Genomic DNA, 23,068 nt, shown 5'->3' on the forward strand with positions numbered 1-23,068 from the left:
TTAAAATACACTTTTGGGATTCTTAGTAGTGTGCCTGCCAAAATGTTTATTCCTCTTTTCAAAGATTTAGCTTTATTTACTCTTTTATGAAAAAAACATGGTCAATATTGTCAACTCTGAACAAGGTATGTTTCTTTAAGAGGGGGGGGTTGAGGGAAGAGAGTAGTATGTTGCTATAGAAACCAGTACATGCATTGCAACCTCTTGTTAAAAAGAAAGAAAACGCAGATGAGAGAAGGTGATTTGCTTCCAGTGGGGTAGTTTTTCCTCATTTCTTTCAAGGCTTTTGGGAAAGAGATATAATGGGTGTTGTAAACAATTTATTTATTTATATGTTTAAAATAATTGTGTGGTCTTCCATCGCATGGGGACCACTGTTGAGTGTAACAGGTGAGAACAAGAACTGTGAGTGTAAGCACGGGGACAGGAAACATCTGAATTTTGGAGCCATTCTTTCTGTACACCTGAATTCACATATTCATTGTTAAACCTGTTATCAAGCTGACACTCGCTGTCTATTATCAAACAATTTCTGATTGATGGTAACTCTTCCATCTCTACTTAGGGCACAAAGAGATTGTCCACCAAGAACCGCCAGTTCCACCAGTTTTAAAGTAATTACAGCTTCTTAATTCTTCTCCCTGGATTTATTTCACTCCTAGAATCATCTCTGGATTGGAGCCAGGTTTGGCTTGTTTTCTATGTAGGTTGATGGGATGGGTTGCTTGATTAATGTGGACTTTCTTTACCTCTATATCATTTTCAGTTATTTATTCCATAAAATATTTCCAACTTTTCTATACTTGTACCTTTTTTTTTTTTGTGCCTTGGCTATGACACTCCATTTCTCAGTTGGCCGTTTTGTTTTGTCATGCATTTCTCGTATGGATTTAAATGTTGTGTTTGTTGAGAGTCAAGTCTTCACTTGATTATTTCACAGGGCTCTTTTCATTTTCCTGGGATCTCAATTCTATGTATAGAAAGTCATTTATCGTTATATTTTCTCCAGAGTTCTTCATGGAGATTCATAATGTAATCTTGTGTCTGTGAGATGGAGAAAAAAGTAGATAATATTAAGGGACTAAAGATAGAAAGCCACCATTAGGCTGGTTTAACTGGCAGATTATTATTTTTTCAAATAATCCTGAGAATAGTACCCTGTTTCCCTGAAAATAAGACCTCCCTGGATAATAAGCCCAATCGCTTTTGAGCGCATGCGCTAAAATAAGCCCTCCCCCGAAAATAAGATCTCTCTGAAAATATTGCAACACAGCAGCAGCCGTGAGGTGACCACACTTGCCGCCTTTTGCACCTCAAAAATAATAAGACCTCCCCAAAAACAAGGCCAAGCGCTTATTTCAGGGATCCAAAGAAAATAAGACCCTGTCTTATTTTCGGGAAAACATGGTAGCTTTTTGAAAATTTTGGAAGAAAGCTTTCCATTTTCAGAATTCCCTAGGCAGTGGCTGTTAAAATTTGCAATGTGGATATATTGAGCATTCTTAAATGTTCATGGAGGAGTCTGCCAAACTCTTATAGGAAGGTCCAGAAAAACTGTAATATTCATTCATTATATAACATGATTAAAATGGTGTGAATAGTGTTTTCTGAATTTCTGGATTTACTTCCTCTAGTTTGCTGACCCAATGTGATGTAGTCATTAAGCTGACAGTCTAAATTGGGAGTTCTAGTCCTTCCTTAGGCATGGAAGCCAACTGAGTGACCAACTGGGCTAGTCACACTCGCACCCCAAAGAAGAAGGCAAGGACAACCTACTTCTGAAAATAATGCAAAGAACACTTCAGGGATTAATCCGGGCAGTCAGCAGGAGTCAAAAGTCTTCAAAGTCTTTCTTTTACACATACACACACAATTTAGATTTTCATAATTGTTAGATGGGGAGAAGTAAGCACAAAGGGAAAAATATGTACATTCTGTCTTATGTTCTTCTATTGTTTAATACTCTACACAACTAATGCCAAAACTCAATTGTCTGTCTGCCTGCCTGCCTACCTAGCCACCTGCTAAGTAACCAACTTTTCTGGTTATTTTTTTTGATATTATTCATTTTATTTAATTGGTGACTGTGACACTAGCGTTTCTGAGTCTGTCTATCTGTCTGCACACATGTATGTAAGCCATACATGTGTATAAAATTTCAGGATGCACATTTGGCCAAGAATTTTATCTCAATTGTGCAGCCACAAAACTAATAGCATAATGCACACATTTGTCAGAATTTGTATTGCAGAATATAGCGACCTTGTGCAAATGTTGTGGGGAAGATCTAAGTCTTGTTTGAAACAAAATTCTGTATAATTTCACAATACGATCCTATCCCCGTCACCTTCTTTTCCATAAGTTGTATTCATGCAGTCTCAGTTATCCCAGTCTTCAGCATATAAGCCTATATCATCTCAACATCATAATGACTTTTTTGTAAAAGGACTTCTGTGAGCAGAAATAGAGTAAACTGAATTATCCCACTTCCTCACATAGCATATGACTATAATTGCAACCAACCCAAGTTACGATATTACCGTTTAGGAATCTTATTACTCGGATAAAGAGTATTATTACAATTTGCCACTACTAACAATACCCACCTCTTTTCACAGACTTGTCATTACTGAAAACTGCATATTTCCATCAGTTCCAGGTCTTGAAGCTCCTATTTCTCCAGGATGCAAAAAAAGGCCTCAGAAGAGGCAAAAGAAGTTGAACTAACAGAAAGAATCCCAGCTGCCAGCAAGGAAGCAGTGAGTTTCCTTTCACTCATTGGTGAGCGGCCCTTTAATGTATGACATACACAGGTAGTCCTCAACTTATAACCATTCATTTAGTGACTATTCAAAGTTACAACAGCACTGGAGTAATGACAGTTTTTCAAACTTAAGACTGTTATGACATCCCTGCAGTCACATGATCAAAAGTCAGATGCTTGTCATCTGACTCACATTTAAAGAGCCGAGGTGGCGCAGTGGTTAAATGCAGCACTGCAGGCTACTTCAGCTGACTGCAGTACTGCAGTTCGGCTGTTCAAATCTCACCGGCTCAGGGTTGACTCAGCCTTCCATCCTTCCGAGGTGGGTAAAATGAGGACCCGGATTGTTGTTGGGGGCAATATGCTGACTCTGTAAACCGCTTAGAGAGGGCTGAAAGCCCTATGAAGCGGTATATAAGTCTAACTGCTATTGCTATTTATGACAGCTGCAGTGTTCCAGGGTTATGTGATCCCCTTTTGCAACCTTCTGACAAGCAAAGTCGATGGGGAAGCCAGATTCAATTAACAAACATGTGGCTAACTGAACAACTGCAGCGATTCGCTTAACAACTGGCCAGAAAGGTCGTAAAATGGGGCAAAACTCACTTAACAGATATTTCACTTAACAACAAAATTTTGGGCTTGATTGTGGTTGTAAGTCGAGGTCGACCTGTACTCTTGTTTATTTCAGAAGTGTCTTTTAAGCAAAAGCTATAGTCGACATGAATATTTTGCTATGCTGAATTTTACAAAATAGGTATCTTGGAGAAATGTAGGCAGGGTGCTTAAACCAGATTTTTTCACACCAGACACCTTCTAGTTCTGCTGGAACTACAATTCCCCGAATTCATAGCTATGATGAGAATGGGCCACATTGGCCTAGAAGTTGTCATCCTAACACAGCTGAAAGTTGTTATGCTAGAGAAGGATGCCCAAAATGCAGTACTACGAAACCTGGGTTTTCAAAATCATAATAGATGCAGTAAAGCGAGAGATTTATATTAGGAACAAAATACACAAGAAGAGAACTATTCACCTTCTCCTATCCAACTGTAGTTAGAGGAGGGAATTCTTTCACCGAAATACCTATTAAGACCTAAGATCTTTGAGACTAGGCTGGTCTAGTTTAGCCCTTCATTCCAAACAGCTAAGGAATGTTTTCAATCAGCATGAAGCATGAGTTTACCAAGGTTAACATTCCAGTCTCCAACTGCCAATCCACATTAATTTGTTAATTACTTTTATTTAAAACATTAGTACAGCTACCCATCTTAAAACCAAGCTTTGAGAGGCTTATACTCAACAATAAAACCCAAAAAGAAATAAAACAGAAAAAAAACCTGGTGTCGCAACCATACTTGCTTCCTATGATCTTAGCCATCACAGCGCCTATGGCAGGCGTGTCAAACTGATGGCCCGTGGGCCAAATGGGTCATGCAGAGGCCAGGCCCATCCCAGCTCCGTGAAGGGAGAAAATATTATGATACGTCACGTGATGCAGCAAGTTTGACACCCATGGCCTATGGGAACAGCCAGGTTCTGTGTGCTCCCAAGGAGATTGAAAGGAGAGGGAGAGGGGTTGTCAGGTCTCTAGGAAGACAGTGTTCCATAAGGCAAGGACTACCATGGAAAATACAGGCTTCCAAGAATCCATAATGCTGATGGGAAGGGACATAGAGTGTACCTATTCTGGTGGGAGAGGGTGTCCTACAGATAACCTGGTCTTATGCCATATGGTTCTAAAGATAATAACCAACACCTGGAATTACATCCGGAAGGGGACTGGAATCCAGTGCAGCTTGAGCAGCATGAGTGTAAAATGGGTGAACCTAGAAGTAACCAACAGTACCCAACACTGCACAATTCACTGCATTCTGCACCAGTTGTAGTTTCTGGATAGTTTTCAAAGGTAACCTCATGTAGAACTCACTGCCAATAGGAAGTGATCAAGGCATGAGTGGTGTGATCAAGGCCTCCCAATATACGGGAAGGCCTCCCTAGCTACAGCTGCCATCTACTCCTTGAACGTTAGCTATGAGTCTAAGAAGACCCCCAAATTGGGCACTAGCTCTGTCCAGGGGAATGCTACCCCATCCAGAGTCAAAGATGGCATATCACTGCAACATGGCAGTCAAAAATCCAAAATCACTCCATCTTACCAAGGTTGAGTTGGTTCCTTCCCATCCAGATTCCACGCACGTTCAAGTTCCTCTTTTACGCCCAGATTTTGATCTAATAGTTTTCCAAACTTGTATTTTGGCATTAATCCATGCTGGCATCAATCCAGGTTTTAACAATTCCGGTTTTTCATTGGCTCCTTGAGACAACTCTGTCTTTGAACAGAAAAGTCTGTTGAAAATATATTCTCCTAAATAAGAGCTTTTGTGAGCCATTTGTAGTCCAAATGCTGGTTGAAAGACAAGAGACTTAAATTATTTACATAACTTATGAGCTGTCCAGTTCCATAAAAGATGGCCAGATGTTTGACTATGTTTCCATGATACTAAGCAGACAATATGCCTTAAGCGCAGTTTTTACACATAGTTATTATTGTGTAATTCAATTCCCTGAGTTCTGAGAAGAGAGGGTTATTTGAAGTTAAGTCCTCATCTGATCTGTAGACAAAGAGGAAGGAAGCAAAAAGTGGGTTGCATTCTCTCCCCCCGCCCCCATTTGCTTTAACACAGGGAATGCCCTACATGGGTAAATTGAGGATGAAACAAGGACAAGAAAGTGCTAAAAAGAGGTTCTAACCCAACTGGGTCATCCCAGTTTGTCCATCTGAGAGTGAGTAAAATTTTCTTCCTGTCTTCCTGAGGTTGAAATTGCTACATCTCGTTTCTCAGAAATAAAAGAAATTCAGCCCTGCCTTTTTGAAGAATCACTGGTGGCTATTTCAGAGTCTGGAGAAACTATAGGGACATTTTCCATCTCGGTGAAGTGGGCCTGCTATTCGTTGGATGGCTGGCAAGAAGAAGACTGTTTCCTGGTCTGTGCAAACAGCAAAGCGACCATCGATGGGGTATCTTGCAAAATCTCCCTTACAGGTAAATTTAGTGCACTAATTCGACATAAGCCAGTTTGGTCTAGTGGGTAAGGCACCAAATTAGAAATCAGCAGACTATGAATTCTAGTCCCACCTAGGTGACCTCGAGCCAATTGCTCTTTTCCAGCCCTAGGAAGGATGCAGTGGCAAACCACTTCTGAAATCTTGCCAACGCTGACTTGAAGCCACACACATAACCTCAAATTAACATAATGAGGATGATAGGAAGAAGAGAAGGACTGGACACATTGCTATGCCTAAATGCAGGCTTCCAAACATAAGAGATAATAATGGTGTTAGAATTATTCAGTTTGATACTCTTCTCTCATACTCTGATCCCGATACTTGATCTAAGATTGCATAGGGTTCCTTTATGCATCTGGAGCATAGGTCTTCTGAAGTGCACAGAAAGTTTGATCTACTGCACTACTTACACTTTTAATATTTCACTAGACCAATTAAAACATTTTAATTCCTGTCCTAATTGGTGGATCACATCAGATTTATTTAGAAATAAGTCCCATTAAATTTTCTTGAATGCTTTTTGGTTTTAATTGCTTTATCATGTAATGTAAATACTATATAATATAAATAAAAACTAAGTAAATATTTATACAATAGATACTAGAAGCGGCTAGCATTAATTTTCATGGAACTTACACATGTAGCAAAAAAGTTAAGTTTAGAATTGCATTCCTTAGTGGTCTACACATTTTGTGTGATGTGTGATTCCTTGCAGCAATCATCTCTTTAATTATTTCCTATTCCTTTCTGATTAGGAGAATGTGGTTAAATATTTTTTATTATTGCAATGACATTTTCTAAATAAATTTAAAATTTTAGTGTACATAAAGAAAAATAAAATAGATTATATTCATCAAGAATCATAATATAACACCTAGTGATAGTCATAGGTTACTAATAAACAATCAAATTATACTAGGAAAATAAAACAATATACAATTTAAAGATACAAACAACATGGTTATAGTCATAAGTGGAAAGAGATAGGCACTAGGAAGGAAGAGAAGAATAATAGTAATAGAGTCTTAGTAGATAATATGACAGTGTTGTGGGGATTAGTTGTTTAGCAGAGTGATGGCATTCGGGGGGAAACTGTCCTTGTATCTAGTTGTTCTGGTGTGCAGTGCCCTATAGCATCGTTTTGAGGGTAAAAGTTGAAACAATTTATGTCTTCTTTTCCCCAAGCATCCCAATTTAGCTGCTTTTCTTATTGGACAGTCAATAGGACAAAACAAGAAATGTGGTTTAAAACTAAGTTTCATTCCTGCACAAACGCACAAATAAGACTTTGTTGGGCAGGATTGGTTAAGCTGTCATTACAAGCAGTTCACACCAGAAGATTAGACACACTCATAACCCGCTGGTGAAAGACGAAACATTTCCAAGAATCGTAAGAAATTTCCATGTAGCACCAACATGCCAAAATATCCCAGAACAGTTTTCTCTAACAGATTAAAATTCCCATTATTTGGACCAATGCGGCCATTCAGAGTCATAATTGCACACATCTGAGGGGCATTAAATTGGGAAAAGCTGCCCAACAGGAAATAAAACAACTGTGTCGCTGCCTTGATTTCCTATAAATGTCCTTTTTTTCCATCAGGATATGTATCGAAGAAACTGGAGATTTTGGAGCAGCATATTCAGGAAAGTATGAGGGTGAGTATCTTATGTATTTTACTTTCCCCTAACTTCTGGCTTCCTTATCCAGCAGGGATCTGGCAGTGCTAGAACATCTGCAGCCTCCTCCAAATTCTACTCCCCTTCCCAAAGAGCTAAAATGTGCAAAAAAAACAAAAAACAAAACCCAACCCTTTAAAAGCTTAAATAAGTTGGCAGGCGGGAGGAGTAGCAAAGTGAAATGGGAAAAATCATTGGGTAGAGTAGGAGAAGAGCTACCGGTAAATTTCAGTAGCAAAAAATGCTGGTTGCTTTTCAGAAAAAGAGGATGGGAGGATGGATCCAGATCCCTTCAACCTCTGTTTTGTATTAAAGAGGCTCCAACATAAAATACATTGGAGAAGGTTTGTGCTCCTGCAGTTTGAGTCTCACCACCACATGATGCTCCCATCACTTGCCTCAGCTCCTGCCAACGTAGCAGTTGGAAAGCATGTAAATGCAAGTAGATAAATAGACACAATTTTGATAGAAATGTAACCGCATTCCTTGTTTTGCCACACACTCTGTGCTGTGGCATGATATCATGTTAGTCTAATGACCAGATCTTTGGAAACACTTTTGGACAGTGCTGGCCCAATAATTTAAAGAAACAGAGATGAGCATCATCCTCTTAGGTCAGCTACCACTAGCAGAGTAAAAACCTGCAGGGACATATTTTTATCATTTTTTAAACCTGTCTTGTATTATATTAAAGTACAAGGGACAAGAAGAGGGCCACCGGATCTGGGTTGCAAAATTCTGAATAGCTGTTAGATGGCAGTAAAGATTTAGGAGTTTTGCAGAGGCCATTCCCTTAAAACTATTTTAGAGTGTCAGCAGGCACATGGCTAGAGATAACCCAATTAACATTTTTTTAAAGCCTTTCAAAAAAAGTTTCTCATAGTTTCATGAATAAACAGCAAAATCGTGGAAAAAGATGGCTTGTCCTATATGGTTTACTAAATAGTTTAAAAATCATGAGTAACAATAAAAGGGTAGTTTATTAACAAGCTTTTTAATTTGAATTTATAAGAATAGAATAGAGCTGGAAGGGATCTTGGAGGTCTTCTAGTCCAGCCGCCTGCTCAAGCAGGAGAACCTATACTATTTCAGATAAGTGACTGCTCTAGTTTCTTCTTAAAAATCTCCAGTGATGGAGCACCTACAATTTCTGAAGATAAGCTGTTCCACTGGTTAATTGTCCTCACTATTAGGAAACTTCTCCTTAATTCCAGCTTGCTTCTCTCTTTGCTTAGTTTCCAACCATTGTTTCTTGTCCTGCCCTCTGGTGCTTTGGAGAATAATTTGACCCTCTCTTTGTGGCAATCCCTCAAATACTGGAATACTGCTATCATGTCACCCCAAATTCTTCTTTAGACTAGCCAAACCCAAATCCTGCAGCTGTTCTTCATATGTTTTAGTCTCCAAGTCTTTGATCATCTTAGCTGCTCTTTTCTGAACTTTTTCCAAAGTCTCAACATCTTTTTTTGGTAGCATGGTGACCAAAATTGGTTACACTATTCCAGGTGTGGTTTTACAACAGTAGGGTTTTATAAAGTTTTATAGATTTGCTCATAAATGATTTTGATTCAAGAGTAAGAGACTCAATGAGATGGCTAAGTCAGTGGAGTTTTTACTACATTATTAGAGTGGGAAAATCAAAAAGTGATCCTGAAAGGTTCAAGAGAGATCTGTTTAAACTGAGAAACTGATCAACCAAACTGCAAATGCAATTTATTTAAATATACGTAATTTAATCATAAATATATGTTGATAAATTGGGACGCACTTCACATATACACTAATTAAGTTTGACGTATCTGCAGCTAATCAGGAAAAAGAGTTTGAAGCTGGAGTAGATTGCTCAGTGACGAGATCTACTCTGCAGCAGCTGGGAAAAGGACCAATGTACCGATAGAGATCATTAGATTTGTGCTGCATCTACAACTGAAATATCATGTACAATTTTAGTTGGCATAATAGAGCAAGAAAAACATTTAAAAGTAGGCATTGAAATGATTGGGGCCATGAGCATTTTCCACACAAGGAAAAAGTTATTGTGAATGTTCGGGTTCTTTTGTTTGAAAAAAAAGGCAGCTTGAGAGAGGGTCATGATCCAAGGATATAAAATAATGCATGGCATGAGAAAAGTGTACCAGGCGAAGCTTCTGTTAGAACAATAAAATTAGAGACATCTAATGAAGAAAAATTATAGGTATAAAAATAGAGAAGGATCACCTTTCCTTCCAAATAATGAAGTCATTATCAAAAGATGTAATAGTGACCACTGACTTGAAGGGCTTCAAAGAGGGATTTGGATGGGAGGATGCTCGTGGACAACTGGCCTCTCAAAGGCTGTTCTCATGGTCAGGGATAAAATAGGAAGGAGTGCTCTGCTGTGTCACCTTGAGCTCTCGGAGGAAAAGCAGGATATAACAAATAAGTAAGAAATGCTTTCAGGAAGGTCATAGGGCAGAGATAGCTAAACTTTTCTGGACCGAGTGCCTAAAACACGTGTGTGAACATACAAATGCACACATACGCTTCCTAACCCCCAAAATGCAATGTACATTTGGCCCCCACGCATGCCCCCCGACCCCCCATTCATGCATACAACCCCATGCATGGTCTCAGACCCCTGTACATGCATGCTCGGGCCCACATGCATGCTTGTGCAGCCCCCAGTATGTGCTCATCCCTGCATGTGTGTGTGGCCCCCGCATGTGCATGTGCCTCCCCCCCGCCCATGTACACCATGTCCCCCACACATGCACAGCAGAGACCCAAAGGCCAGGTGGCTTGCAGGAGTTGCACGCGGTGGAGCTGAGCTAGGGCGACGGCTCACGTGCCCACAGAGAGGGCACTGCACGCCACTGGCACACGTGCCATAGGTTCACCATCACGGTCATAAGGGAAAGTTAACTCACAGCTCAACTAGTGGTGAAGCTTCCACCTTTTCAGGAAACCAAGTGCCTGCATAGTTGAGGCCAATCCTAGCATAGCTGTGCCACCTTTTCCTGTTCCTTTTTTTTGCTTTTCCTGCAGCTTAGAGATCATCCAGTGGAAACCAGGACCAAAGTGGTAAAGCGGCACGGCCAGCTTTATGTGACCAAAACTATAGTGGAAAAAGATGTGAGTAAAATGAGCTGTGCCTAAAGAACCTGGAATATTAGCCCAGTTCCCTTGTCCTCACAATTCATGAGAATTAGTTGATTATAATATCTATAGCTGTACCAAGATATGAAGACAGGACTAACCCTTCTTCCTTCACCCACCCTTCAGTTACATCAAGATCCCCACACCCAGCCAGCCAGGCTGAAAACTCCAGACGTCTGTGAGAGTGTCGCCAGCCTATGAAACTTGCCTAACTTGTTGCTATGAATCCTGTTAAATCAAATTAACCACAGTAAGATAGATTAGGGAAGGCTGCCCTAGTTGATCTTTTCATTTAACTGCCTTATGAAAGCTAATGTGGTGGCACAGGTGGAGAGACCTTGGAGCTAAGGACTGCAAAAGCACTTTGCATCCTGGGCAGAGTGACAAATGGTATTTTATTTCCCTTCTGTGTCTGTGCTTCACCTTCGCTTCCATGCTGTTGCAGTAGTGAACACCTGAACAATTGGACTATATAATCTCTCTTCTAATTCTTGATGGTACCCTCAAGACAACATAACTGGTATTCCCAGCCAGGCTATTTTCAGCCAGGTGTAGGGGATGAGCAGCCTGAGCCCGAGGGAGGGGTCCCTGCACGCCCATAAGAGATCTAAGTCCTTAAATTCCTTTCTATTCTTAACTCCCGCTAATTTCCCTTGACTGTTAGTAGTTCAGATTCTTGTAGAGAGCTTAAGCTTGTAATAAATCTTTATACTCCTTTGAACTGTCTAGATCTCCTGATTTCCCTGGTGCTTGATACCAAGTGACTATCCCTAATCCTGTCAAATTTGCTGAAGGGTCTTCAGAGCATATTAAAGCATCTCTTTAACACTTATTCTCCGAAGGGCCTTGAGCAAATATGTGCCTATTCACACCTTTCTTGGGACTTGCTAGCTTGCTGCCCTATCCCATTTCATTTTTAAAGGCTCCTTTTCATTGAAAACAAAGGCATGGGAAGCTCATATGGCAGAAATCAAATACTGATGGCCGGACTATTCTTGGTTCTTTATTGGCCTTCTGAGATAAACACCCAGTGTGAAAAAGAAATGGCATGTGGGTGGGAATTCCTGCTTGGACATCATTCCTTCCACTGTCCTCTTGGCTTGCTGAAGAGAATATTGTCTTATATGGCATTTCTTATTTTCTGAGGCAGGGGGGATGGCTACAAGCCAACTTGAAACTAATTCTGAAGGTTTAGGGGACATAAATAAGGATGTGCTTGGAAGGGAGCATGTAGATTTAATGTCAAATTATAAACAGATTGCTTTTTTCAGAAATGAGAACACTAAAACTCCTAGTCTGAATCAGTTTGGGTGAAGAGGGAAGGAGAATTATGATCTTGTATTCCTCTTCCTCTGTCTTGCCAAAAATGGTAGCTTGGTCTTGGGTATGCCATCTATAAACCCCAAACATTTTTCTTCAAGATGGTGTGCTTTTCTGGTTGTTGTCTGAGCTTTTGTGAAGGATGTCTAACCTTTTCTGTCTTCCTCAGGAAAAGATCAACGTCAGCACATTCTCTTATAGATGTGCACAACTTGAGGGCCTCATCTCAGAATCTGCCAACTTCTTGATACTACGGGTGATGGCCAGGAGGCAGTCCTTACCAGAAAATGCTGTTTTCCTCTCATTCGACTCTGACCAACATGTCTGTACCTCTACCTATGTAAGCTCAGGTTGTGGGTATATTATAATGGAACCACTGGATATCCAGAAATATAGTGGGAATTCTGTCTTGGAAAACAACTATAGATGAGCAGTAGAGCACATGTTTTGTCCACAAAAGATGCCAATGTTAGCCTTGACATCCCTGGATAAAAACTGGGGAAATCTGTCTGAATCTCAAATGACCACCAATCAACTTAAGACAGTAGAAAGTTATTTGGATTTACAGTGTCCCTCATTATAAAGCAGTATCTTGTAGCTCTCTTGTACTTTGACTTACCGTATTTTTCGGAGAATAAGACGAACCTTTCACCCAAAAGGGTGAAATTCTGGGTGCGTCTTATACACTGAATACAGCATTTTTGGCCTCCTGAAACCCTGTCCCCTTTCCAAAAAATGGCCATGCATAGCCTTTAGGAAGCTTCCAGAGTGCTCCTGGGAGCTGGGGAGGGCAAAAATGAGTGAAAAACAAGCTGTTTTCTGCTCATTTTTGCCCTCCCAGCCTCCAGGAGCATTCTGCATGCCCTTTTTTTCTGACAAAAAAATGGGCCTGTTTTCATTAAAAAACGGGCTGTTTTTTCCTTATTTTTGCCCTCCCCAGCCCCCAGGAGCACTCTACAAACCCCCTAAAGGCTATGCATGCCCCCTCCCCTTTTCTTTTTACAAAAATGGGCCTGTTTTCATGAAAAATGTGCCATTTTTGGGAGAACTGTAGAGTGCAAACACTTTTTTTAAAATTTTCCTCTTCAAAATCTTGGTGCGTCTTATACTCTGAAAAATACAGTATCTTTTTCTTCTTCTGTATTTATAATTGGTAACAAAAAAAAGAAGTTCAGGAAGTCCTTAATCTACAATCACAATTGAGCCCAAAAATTATGTTGCTAAGTGAGACATGTGTTAAGTGAGTTTTGCCCCATTTTATGACCTTTCTTGCCACAGTTGTCAAGCGTATCATTGCAATTGTTAGATTAGTGTCATAGTTGTTAAGTGAGCCCTGTTTACCCATTGACTTTGCTTGGCAAAGGGTCGCAAAAGATGATCACATGATCCCAGGATTCGGCAACCGTCATAAATATGAGTCAGTGGCCAAGAATCTGAAGTATGATCACGTGATCAAGGGGGATGCTGCAACAGTCATAAGTGTGAGAAATGCTCATAAGTCACTTTTTTCAGTGATGATGTAACTTTGAACAGTCACTGGACAAACTGTTGTTAAGTCGAGGACTATCTGTATATGTTGAGGCAGAGGATGAAAGGGCAGGGGATAAAGGATGTAGCCTGTGTTGATGTTGGTGGGTAAAAATGAAGTCCAGACACCTCCGCCCAAAGTTTCTGCTTACCTAAAATAAACCCTGAATGTCTCTAGAATATTTAAGGCAGGGAAGAAAGATTACCAGCTGTCCAGACTAAAGTGCAATACGTGGATGAAATGTTGACATCAACTACTTATTCAGTGGAGCAACTAAGACGTGGTCTGAACAGCCATCCTTGTGCATCTCTCTTTCCCATTTATGCCAATCTCTTTCTAGAATAGCCTCGGCTTCCAGAAGCAGAGAGTGAAAAAAGAGGAAGTGGATGTGTTTGTGATGGAGAGGACTGTACACTCCGTGGAAGCGCTCCCACTGAATTGGCAGTACTACTTCCTGCCAGATGGGTAAGAAAGCTCTGGTATATGCGTAGTCTCCGACTTACAACCATTCATTTAATGACAGTTCAAAATTACAACAGCACTGCGGGAAAAAAGTGACTTATCGCCAGTTTTCACACTTACGGCTACTGTAGCATCCCCACGGTTGTGTGATCAGATTTGGGGTGCTTGACAAACGGCATGTATTTACGATTGTTGCAGGCTCCTGGGGTTGTAGGATTGTCATTTGTAACCTTCTTAGGGAACGTCTGATGAGCAAAGTCAATGGGGTACCCCAGAGTTGCTTAACAACTGCATGTTTCACTTAACAGCTGTAGTGATTTGCTTAATAAGCATGGCAAAAATTATCATAAAATGGGGCACAACTGACTTTCTTAACAATGGAAATTTTGGGCTCAGTGGTGGCCATAAGTCGAGGACTACCTGTAACCATTCCTGTTCAGACTTTTCCTGCATTCAATGTGATCATCAGACTTTTCCTCTGTATATTCAGTATATTCAGCCTTTGCTATTGCCACTTGGTAAGGCCCACCGATGCCTCCTGCTGTTGAAGCTTAGTTTTCTTTAAAGCATTTACAATTTTTCAAGTACCACCAATTAACTCAAACTACTTTTTCCAATAAAAATGGCTTGAGTTAATGCATAGTAATATTTTATTTATTATATGTATATTTTATACTACCTAGATCAAAATAACCTTTAAGGGATTTACAAAGTTAAAAATTAGACCAGTTGGGCATCAAAATCAGACATTTAAACAGTCAACCAAATACTTGGCTGTTCAGTTATCAAATAATCCTACAGTGACAACTCCCAAATGTCAATTCCAATACGATGATCTTAATTACCTTACAAAATACCTTACAGAGTGCTAGTAGGTAGGATCCCACTTTTACTTCCAAAGGCAAGATGTTCCAAAGCATTTGATGACACTCCACACTGATAGCTGTGATGAGTCTCCTCTTCCTTTTGCCACTCTTAGAAGTATTTAAAGAATATTTCTCTAAATACTCCAATGATAACATATGACCCTCTAGATGTTTTCTGCGTCCATCTCTGCTTACATAGCCAATGATTGGAGAGAATAGAATTATAATCTGACAACATCCAGATAATTCACACCTCATCTACAGTACTTTTGCAGTTTGGGATGCTTTTCAATCCAAAGGCTGATTTTGAATGTTGTGTATCTGCCCTAGATCTTCTATAACTCTTTGGTTGAGTAAGATAGTCTGAGGCTTGGGTTAACAGCTTCCAGCAGGCAGTATGTTGACGGTTTCCAGCAGGCGGTAAAGAGAATAAAGCTACAATACATTTAGCCATGTTTCCTTTGCCTTGTTGGAGATGGAATCATTCTGTCTGTGCATGAGAGAAAAACAGTATTCCTGATATCAATAATGATTAGTGGAGCAGGTCCACCGTGTTTCCCCCAAAATAAGACAGGGTCTTATTTTCTTTTTACCCCCCTCTGAAATAAGCACTTGGCCTTATTTTCAGGGTTGTCTTATTTTTGAGGTGCAGGAGACGACAAGCATGGTCACCTCATGGCTGCTGCTGTGAGGCAATATTTTTTTGGGAGGTCATATTTTCAGGGAAGGGCTTATTTTAGTGCATACGCTCAAAAGCCCGATTGGGCTTATTATCCGGGGAGGTCTTATTTTGGGGGAAACAGGGTAATAACTATTGTATTATAGGAGTAAGATTTATTTACCAGAAATATGTGATAGGAATAGACAGTCTAGCACTACTAGGAAGACAGTCAAACACTATAAGTGTTTGGGAAGAAGTGGATCAGAGCCTGGCAGTTTGTTAGACAAAGATCACTCAATGTACTAAAGAAATGACCCAGAGTAAATCCTTAACACTCTATACCTCACTGCCCTCTTGTGGTCAGTAAGTCATGAAGTGTTAAAGAGTCAGTGCCATTGAGTTCGTACTTCCCACAAGGCAAACTGTCCATTACCATGTTTTAGGGACAGAAAGCAGTAATTTTAGTAAACTGAGGAAATGTTTTCGGGGAATATACTGTAGCAAGAGACTCACTAGCTATCTCTCTTCTTTCTTTTTTTCCAGAAAACATGATGGGGGTTGTTTTGTGGCACACCAATAGCTAAACACATAGCAAGCATTGGGGGGGGGGGGGGTGTTATACATTCTGCTGTCATAAAGTGTCTAGGTTTGGCTTGCCATATTTTCTAAAACCAGTTAGCTTCATAAGCAGGTTGTAGGTTAGTCCTTGCTTGGTAATTTAAGTCTTGGCAACCTGGATAAGAAAACTAAAAGGGAAGTTTTTTTAATTTTTGTACTGAAAAACATGTCAGTGGATCAATTACTAGAGACCAAATTTAATTTGATTTATGATTTCACCTGAATCCACTATATTTAAAGCCAAAGGAATTTGGCAAGTATGCATGACAATAATAAACTATCCACATTTCACAGTGAACCTATGGAAGTCATATATGGCTTTAGTCCTATCCTGAGATATTCCATCCTCCCTTGTAACGCCAAGTCTTGTTATTTTCAGTGGTGTTATAAGTTAGAACATAAGCTCTTATTGCTTCTGATGTTGATATTTGGGAATCATAAATTACTTTGATCTGCTGCAATTCAATATATCACAATTTGGTTCTTAGCCCAGCTCTGCCATGGGCTACTGCCTCTCTCACGCAGTCCCACAAACAAATGCAGAAACTCCCATTAATTTGTTTCCCTTCCTTCTTCTTCCATCCAGGCATTTATCTCGCCGTATACAAGTTGGATCTCCAGCCATCATGGTGATCCTGCAGATGCCCATTTTGATTGACATAGGTAATATCCTCACAAGCGTTCCCGCAGTGTTGTAAATAGGAATTGTTGCCAGTATTGAACTGGGATTGCTTTTGAATAAGGTGAACTTTTTGTCTGAAATAGATAACTCTTGGAGTAGATCATCTGTTTCAGGAAAACAACAGGAACACCTTGTCTTTAAAAACAAGAAAATTTCAAATTTTTACTACAAAATATGTACAATACACTGTCTATATATTCCACATTCCTATATATCCTGAATCATTCTCATTCATTTTCCATTATTTTTCCAGATGAACCAGACCCTCGTCCTGTCTTTGAAAAAGTCCTTTTGGACTGGGAAGAGGATGCTGAATTATATTCCAAGTTCTTAGACAGAAAGGTGAATTGTTCAGGGATTAAGGGCAGAGTACCCTGTTTCCCCCAAAATAAGCCCCAGTTAAGATTGTCAGCCAGATGGATGCATTTAGTACCATATCTACCTAAAATAAGCCCTAACTGGAAAATAAGCCCTAAATGCATCTTTTTGAGCAAAAATTAATATAAAACCCAGTCTTATTTTTTGAGAAATATGGGTAATATCTGAAGTATGGATCATAATATGATAGACTTCTAAGTTCATGGGATAATTAACTCATTTTACTTCTGCATAATCTACAGGTAGTCCTCAACTTACAACCAAAAGCAGTTCAGTGAGGTTAGCCCCATTTTACAACATTTCTTGCCACAGTTGTTAAGTGAATTGCTGCAGATGTTGTTAGTAGCACGGTTGTTAAGTGAATCTGGCTTCCCCGTTGACTTTGTTTGTCAGAAATAGTGATCTTATGACCCCGGGACACTGCAACCGTCATAAACATGAAGCAGTTGCCAAGCATCTTAATTCTGATCACATGACCATGAGGATGCTACAACAATCAAGAGTATGAAAAACAGGCATAAGTCACATTTTTCAGTATCGTAACTTTGAATGGTCACTAAACAAACGGTGGTAAGTCGAGGACTACCTGTAATATCATAAAACCTCTGAGTAGTGTCTGGTCATTGATTTCTTAGCGCCCTCGAAGCTTGCTTTGCTTCCTGCAGACATTTCCTTAGTGTTACTCTGAAAGTCGGCTGGTCACTTCTGTCCAGTCATTCTCTCTTAAACCATCTCACTTCATGAAGTCACTGTTTTGGAAAATATAAGAGGAGGAAAAGAGTATGATGTATGTTTGCAGCCTTGAGTTACTTATAAAGTAATGAAGGCAGGATAAAAATTAGATAATTAAAGAAATGTCTGTTACTGTTATGTCTCTAAGAATTCTTCTGCATTTTTACATCTGGCTTACATGCCTATAGTTTTCCAATTGAATTTGTGGTTGAACTTGTCTGCATGTTGTGAAATTAAGGAGTTTTCATCAAGTCTTCTGACTTCTAGAAGATGTTTGTGAATGCATTCTTTGGGTTTTCTTCCTCTTTGCCCCACATAGTAATTTTCACAGACCTTGCTTATTATGTGCTGTAAATGACTCCAATTATGTGTTTGGCTCTTGGTGTGCCATAAAACAACAGTCAAGTTCACTGAACTATCCTAGCAACAACCCAATGACACAGAAAAGAAGTTGGGTAAGAATTGCTAGAGGCATGATATTCTGCAATAACCTAGAATTCCAAAACCTGAAATATACTATGTATACATGTCTTTAGGCCAGACAAGGAATAATGGATGGAAACTGATCAACGAGAGATTCAACCTAGAAATAAAGAGAAATGTTCTGACAGTGAGAACAATCAACCAGTGGAACCGTTTGCCTTTCTGAAGTTGTGGGAGACGACAACATCACTGGAGACTTTCAAAAAGATATTGGACAGCTGTTCTGACCCCCCCTCTCCGTACACCAAGGCAACAGTAAATCAACACACTGAACTGACCAGACTTGGCAGCAATCCAGACTTCCAAGATAAGAAATATACACAAGAGCTTCTCCAGCGATGGTAATGAAGTTGAATCCTGCAAACAGTCTCCTCCCAAAGTCTCTCCTTATATACTCTCTTGAGAGGAGCCTAATTACAACCACCTGGGTCCAATTATCTTCTGTATCTGCGTAGTTGTTCTCTGCATCTATCTGCCCGCCGTTGCCTGGCATCCAGGACCAACTCCCTTGTATCCTCCCCACTGCTCCAAGCCCTGACGTCATGGGCACACTCCCTTTGGCTTTCACCGCTGCTCCATGCCTCAGGCGCCTCCTGGTGGCCAACCAGCCTCTCTGGTCCCTGTCCGGAGTCAGAACCCTATCCAGGGTCCTCCACATCTTCCAGAGCCGACTCATAGGGCCCCTCACTGTCGGAGTCTCTTTGCAGCTCCAACGGCTCCTGCTGGGCCACAACAGACAGCCATCTATCAGAAATGGTATAGGGCAGAGGTGTCAAACTTGTGTCATCACAGCAGCGTCACATGACATATTGTGACTATTTTCCCTTTGCTAAACCAGATGTGGGAGAGGCCAACACATGATGCATCCACCACGCAGGCCACAAGTTTGAAAGTCCTGATATAGGGTCACCTGCTTGAGCAGGAATTTGGACTAGATGACCTACAAGGACCCTTCCAACTCTGTTATTCTATTCTATTCCATGTTACAATGCAATGAATGAGCCACAGTGGTGCAGTGGTTAAAGTGCAATATTGCAGGCAATTTGGCAGTTCAAATCTCACTAGGCTTAAGGTTGACTCAGCTTTCCATCCTTCCAAGGTGGGTAAAATGAGGAGCCAGATTGTTGTGGGCAATATGCTGACTCTGTAAACCACTTAAAGAGGGCTGTAAAGCATTATGAAGCGGTATTAAGTCTAAGTGCTATTGCTAAGCAACTTCAACAAAAAATGTCTAACCGTACATCCAACAATTACACAAGCTGCACAACCTACTAATAGGATAACTACTATATATCAAAAACCTCCCTGAAATGATCAGCAAACTGCTACAATCTCTAGGCATCCTGGTAGTCCATAAACCAACAAAATACAGCCAAACTATCCTAACCAAAACCAACAGCCATTGAACACAAAGGAGTCATTTACAACACACTGCAGAAAGACTGTAGAAACCACAATTGCAATTGTAAAATTACAGACATACTAAACCAAGCCAGTTCCAAAAGTGCAAAAGTATTCCTAGGACCATGGTTCTGATGAATCACCCATTAACAGACACATTGAGATAAGCGTTGTCTGCAAATCATTCAAGAGAGGAAACAACCAAAGGTCAAAGACTCAAATACACATCTTCCCACCACACACCTATTAATCAATACCCGGACAAGACAATCAAGGAAGAAACAATTCCCCAAGACAATTTATCATATAAACAACCAGCAAACTGTACTCCTGCATGAACTGATGATGTTTCTAGCCTGGTCACAAAAGTCTGCAGGAACCAAAGTAAGTTCAGAAAACACCAAGAATCCAACAAGTCAAACCTGAGGTACTTATGTTCCCCACTGTGACAAGGTGCAATCACTTCTAAATTTTACAACATTTTTACTTAAAAACAAATGCTGTAGAGATAAGAATAATGAGGGAGGGAGGCTGATTTTGCCCAGCATTGAAGGAGTTGAGGCTTATAGATAACTATTTCACAATTGGCTTATTTAGTAAATGGAAGGCTGACTTGTTTGGAACTTGTACTGAATAAAAATGTCAATATGTGCTGCCTTGATATGGAGGTAATGCTAAAAAGCTACAACAGTTGAATGTAGAATAAATTAATTATACTTCATTCTCATGAAATCAATGGGACTTTCATAACTAACAAATGCCATTGATTTCAAATAAATTTACTTTGGCACCCAGTATCACAAATCTCCAGTTAATACATAATCTAGTCCTGGAGGAAAGTCCTAGTGAGCATTATGGGGCTGACAGAGTGGTGTGGTTGTATGACCAAAATGCCAGTGGGATAGAAACACAAGAAATAGACAAGAGCATCTGTTCATACTTACACTATATTGCCAAAAGTATTCGCTCACCCATCCAAATAATCAGAATCAGGGGTTCCAATCACTTCCATGGCCACAGATGTATAAAATCAAGTACCTAGGCATGCAGACTGTTTTTGCAAACATTTGTGAAAGAATGGGTCCCTTTCAGGAGCTCAGTGAATTCCAGCGTGGAACTGTGAAAGGATGCCACCTGTGCAACAAATCCAGTCGTGAAATTTCCTCGCTCCTAAATATTCCACAGTCAACTGTCAGCTGCATTATAAGAACGTGTAAGTGTTTGGGAACGACAGGAACTCAGCCACGAAGTAGTAGGCCATGTAAATTCATTCAACATCAGTGTGTGACATCACAAATGCGCTTCTGGAAGAATGGTCAAAAATTCCCATAAACACACTCCTAAACCTTGTGGACAGCCTTCCCAGAAGAGTTGAAGCTGGTATAGCTGCAAAGGGTGGACCAACGTCATATTGAACCCTATGGATTAGGAATGGGATATCACTTACAGTAAGTTCATATGCGAGTAAAGGCAGGTGAGCGAATACTTTTGGCAATATAGTGTATGTTGAAGATGATAACAAACAACCTGAGATGCTTTTTCAAAAAAGCACTTCTTATCTAAGAAACTTCTTCATCTCTGTCTGGATGGTGGAGAATGGAGGAATTTATACTCCTTGCATACAGTTGGTCTCTTTAGCGAGTCATTAAGACCACCGGGAGGTTTAGCTGTATCAGGTTCACCTGAATGGTGCAAATGGTTGTGGAGCCTTCTTGGAACTGTTGAAAGTCTACAACACAATCCTTTCAACAGGTCCAAGAAGGCTCCAGACCTATTAGCATCACTCAGGTGACCTGATGACACAGATAAACCTCCAGTGGTCTTAATGACTCGCTAAAAGAATGCAAATGACCAGCTGTCTGCAAGGAGTATAAATCCCTCCGTTCTCCACCATCCAGACAGAGCTAAAGAAGCTTCTTGGAGGAGAAGTGAAATGCCTTCGAAGAAAAACCAGAAAGCCCAGTTGCCTCTTGAAAAAGCATCTTTGGGACAACCATGATCTGAATGACTGAGAATATCCATAGACATTAGGCAACCTGAGATGTTTTGAAAGCAATTGCTAGTAGCATAGCCAACAATTCGGGATTATGGCTCATAACAAAACACATAGCTGATTAGGCTATACATTTCTTAGGACAAGACAGGAGAGTTTTTAAAAATGGCACTGCAGGGGTAGGGGGCAAATGAACATCTTATTTTGATCCTCATTTACTGCCATTGATGAGCTACAGTCCTAAAAAGAGAGTGGGCTGCTTTGCTTTCCACAGGAAGAGCTACAAGCAAGCCATGCCACCTACGTGCGTCGCCATCCAGAACTCAACACCTTGCTGGCAGATTTCATGCAACTGCTTCTCCTTCGCAAACCCGATGATGTGGTCACCTTTGCCGCTGAATTCTTCGCTCCCTTTTCTGCCCAACAACCGCCATGCAGATCATTTCAGTCATCTGACAAGCCCAGCCCCTTTCGCAGCCATGTCTAAGATGAGACTGATAAAAATAATGAAGATCCGGGGAATAACTTGGGAATTTGGGAAAGCTATTTCTTGAAGTTGTTGGAGTGCTTTGTCTAGAAACATCCTTCAGTCAATATTTAAGGACATCTGATGTATTATTTTGACCACTTAGACATAGTATAATATTTAGAAATATTAGCACATTAAAGCACATTAGTCACATTAAAGTAACTTCGGTGGGATACAACTATCCAATAAAACTAAATAAAACAATCATTATCTAAAACCATTATAGCATTATTAAAAGAGCATTAAGAATATAAAAGCAGACCTAAAACAGGAAAAGAGAATAATAGATGGAGGGCTGTAATAATAATGGAGCCAGCTCACGAGTTCACCTGGCTCCCCCATCTTGCTGAAAGAATTAGGTCTTGATGGACCTTCGTAAGTTTAGGATTGATGGGGCTGACTTAATCTCTGGGGAGGGGGAGATCCACAATATGAGCACCATAGCAGAAAAGAGCCATCATCATTAGTCTGCCTAACATAGCTTCCTAGACCAGTGATGGCTAATCTTTTCCAGACAAAGTGCACACGTGCACCCCCAAACCCCCAAAATGCAATGTGCATGCGGTCCCCGTGCATGCACACACACCCCGCATGCGGCTCTTCCCTGTGCAGGCACATGCAGCCCCCGCATGCAGCACGCCTCCCCAGCACAGGCACGTGTGTCCTCCCCACCTGTGCCCCCTGTGCATGCATGAGTGCCCCTACATGCGCCCCGTGTATGTGCACATGGCCCACACATGGCTCCCGACTGTCACACTTGTGCGGC

General features: G+C 40.5%; 1 protein-coding gene across 11 annotated transcripts; it reads left to right on the plus strand.

The window, feature by feature from the left end:
- Positions 1 to 184: 184 nt before the first annotated feature.
- On the plus strand, positions 185 to 22,517 carry CATIP (ciliogenesis associated TTC17 interacting protein). Of its 11 annotated transcripts, none has more exons than XM_087712759.1 (11): positions 185 to 238; positions 566 to 703; positions 2,619 to 2,759; positions 5,583 to 5,811; positions 7,438 to 7,493; positions 10,539 to 10,625; positions 12,139 to 12,309; positions 13,838 to 13,962; positions 16,691 to 16,767; positions 17,040 to 17,128; positions 22,048 to 22,517. In XM_087712759.1, exons 3-11 carry the CDS (start codon positions 2,685 to 2,687, stop codon positions 22,258 to 22,260), a joined length of 1,122 nt encoding a protein of 373 aa, XP_087568885.1. In that variant the 5' UTR covers positions 185 to 238; positions 566 to 703; positions 2,619 to 2,684; the 3' UTR covers positions 22,261 to 22,517. The 11 variants fall into 11 exon arrangements, with proteins under 11 accessions (XP_087568885.1, XP_087568918.1, XP_087568892.1 ...); XM_087712792.1 differs by having other exon boundaries at positions 2,654 to 2,781; positions 5,611 to 5,811; XM_087712766.1 differs by having other exon boundaries at positions 2,654 to 2,759.
- The last annotated feature ends 551 nt before the right edge of the window (positions 22,518 to 23,068 follow it).

The sequence above is a fragment of the Thamnophis sirtalis genome, unplaced genomic scaffold (genome assembly GCF_051295495.1).
Source record: "Thamnophis sirtalis isolate CommonGarterSnake01/CBP01778 unplaced genomic scaffold, rThaSir2_p1.2 scaffold_1, whole genome shotgun sequence".
NCBI classification, from domain to species: Eukaryota; Metazoa; Chordata; class Lepidosauria; order Squamata; family Natricidae; genus Thamnophis; species Thamnophis sirtalis.

Bases quoted from the DNA above. Each gene is read 5' to 3' on its own strand.
- CATIP (XM_087712759.1), top strand. From the start codon at position 2,685: ATGCAAAAAAAGGCCTCAGAAGAGGCAAAAGAAGTTGAACTAACAGAA. The intron at 2,760-5,582 runs GTGAGTTTCCTT...TGTCTTCCTGAG, and splicing joins CAGCTGCCAGCAAGGAAGCA to GTTGAAATTGCTACATCTCG. The intron at 13,963-16,690 runs GTAAGAAAGCTC...TCTTCCATCCAG, and splicing joins TACTACTTCCTGCCAGATGG to GCATTTATCTCGCCGTATAC.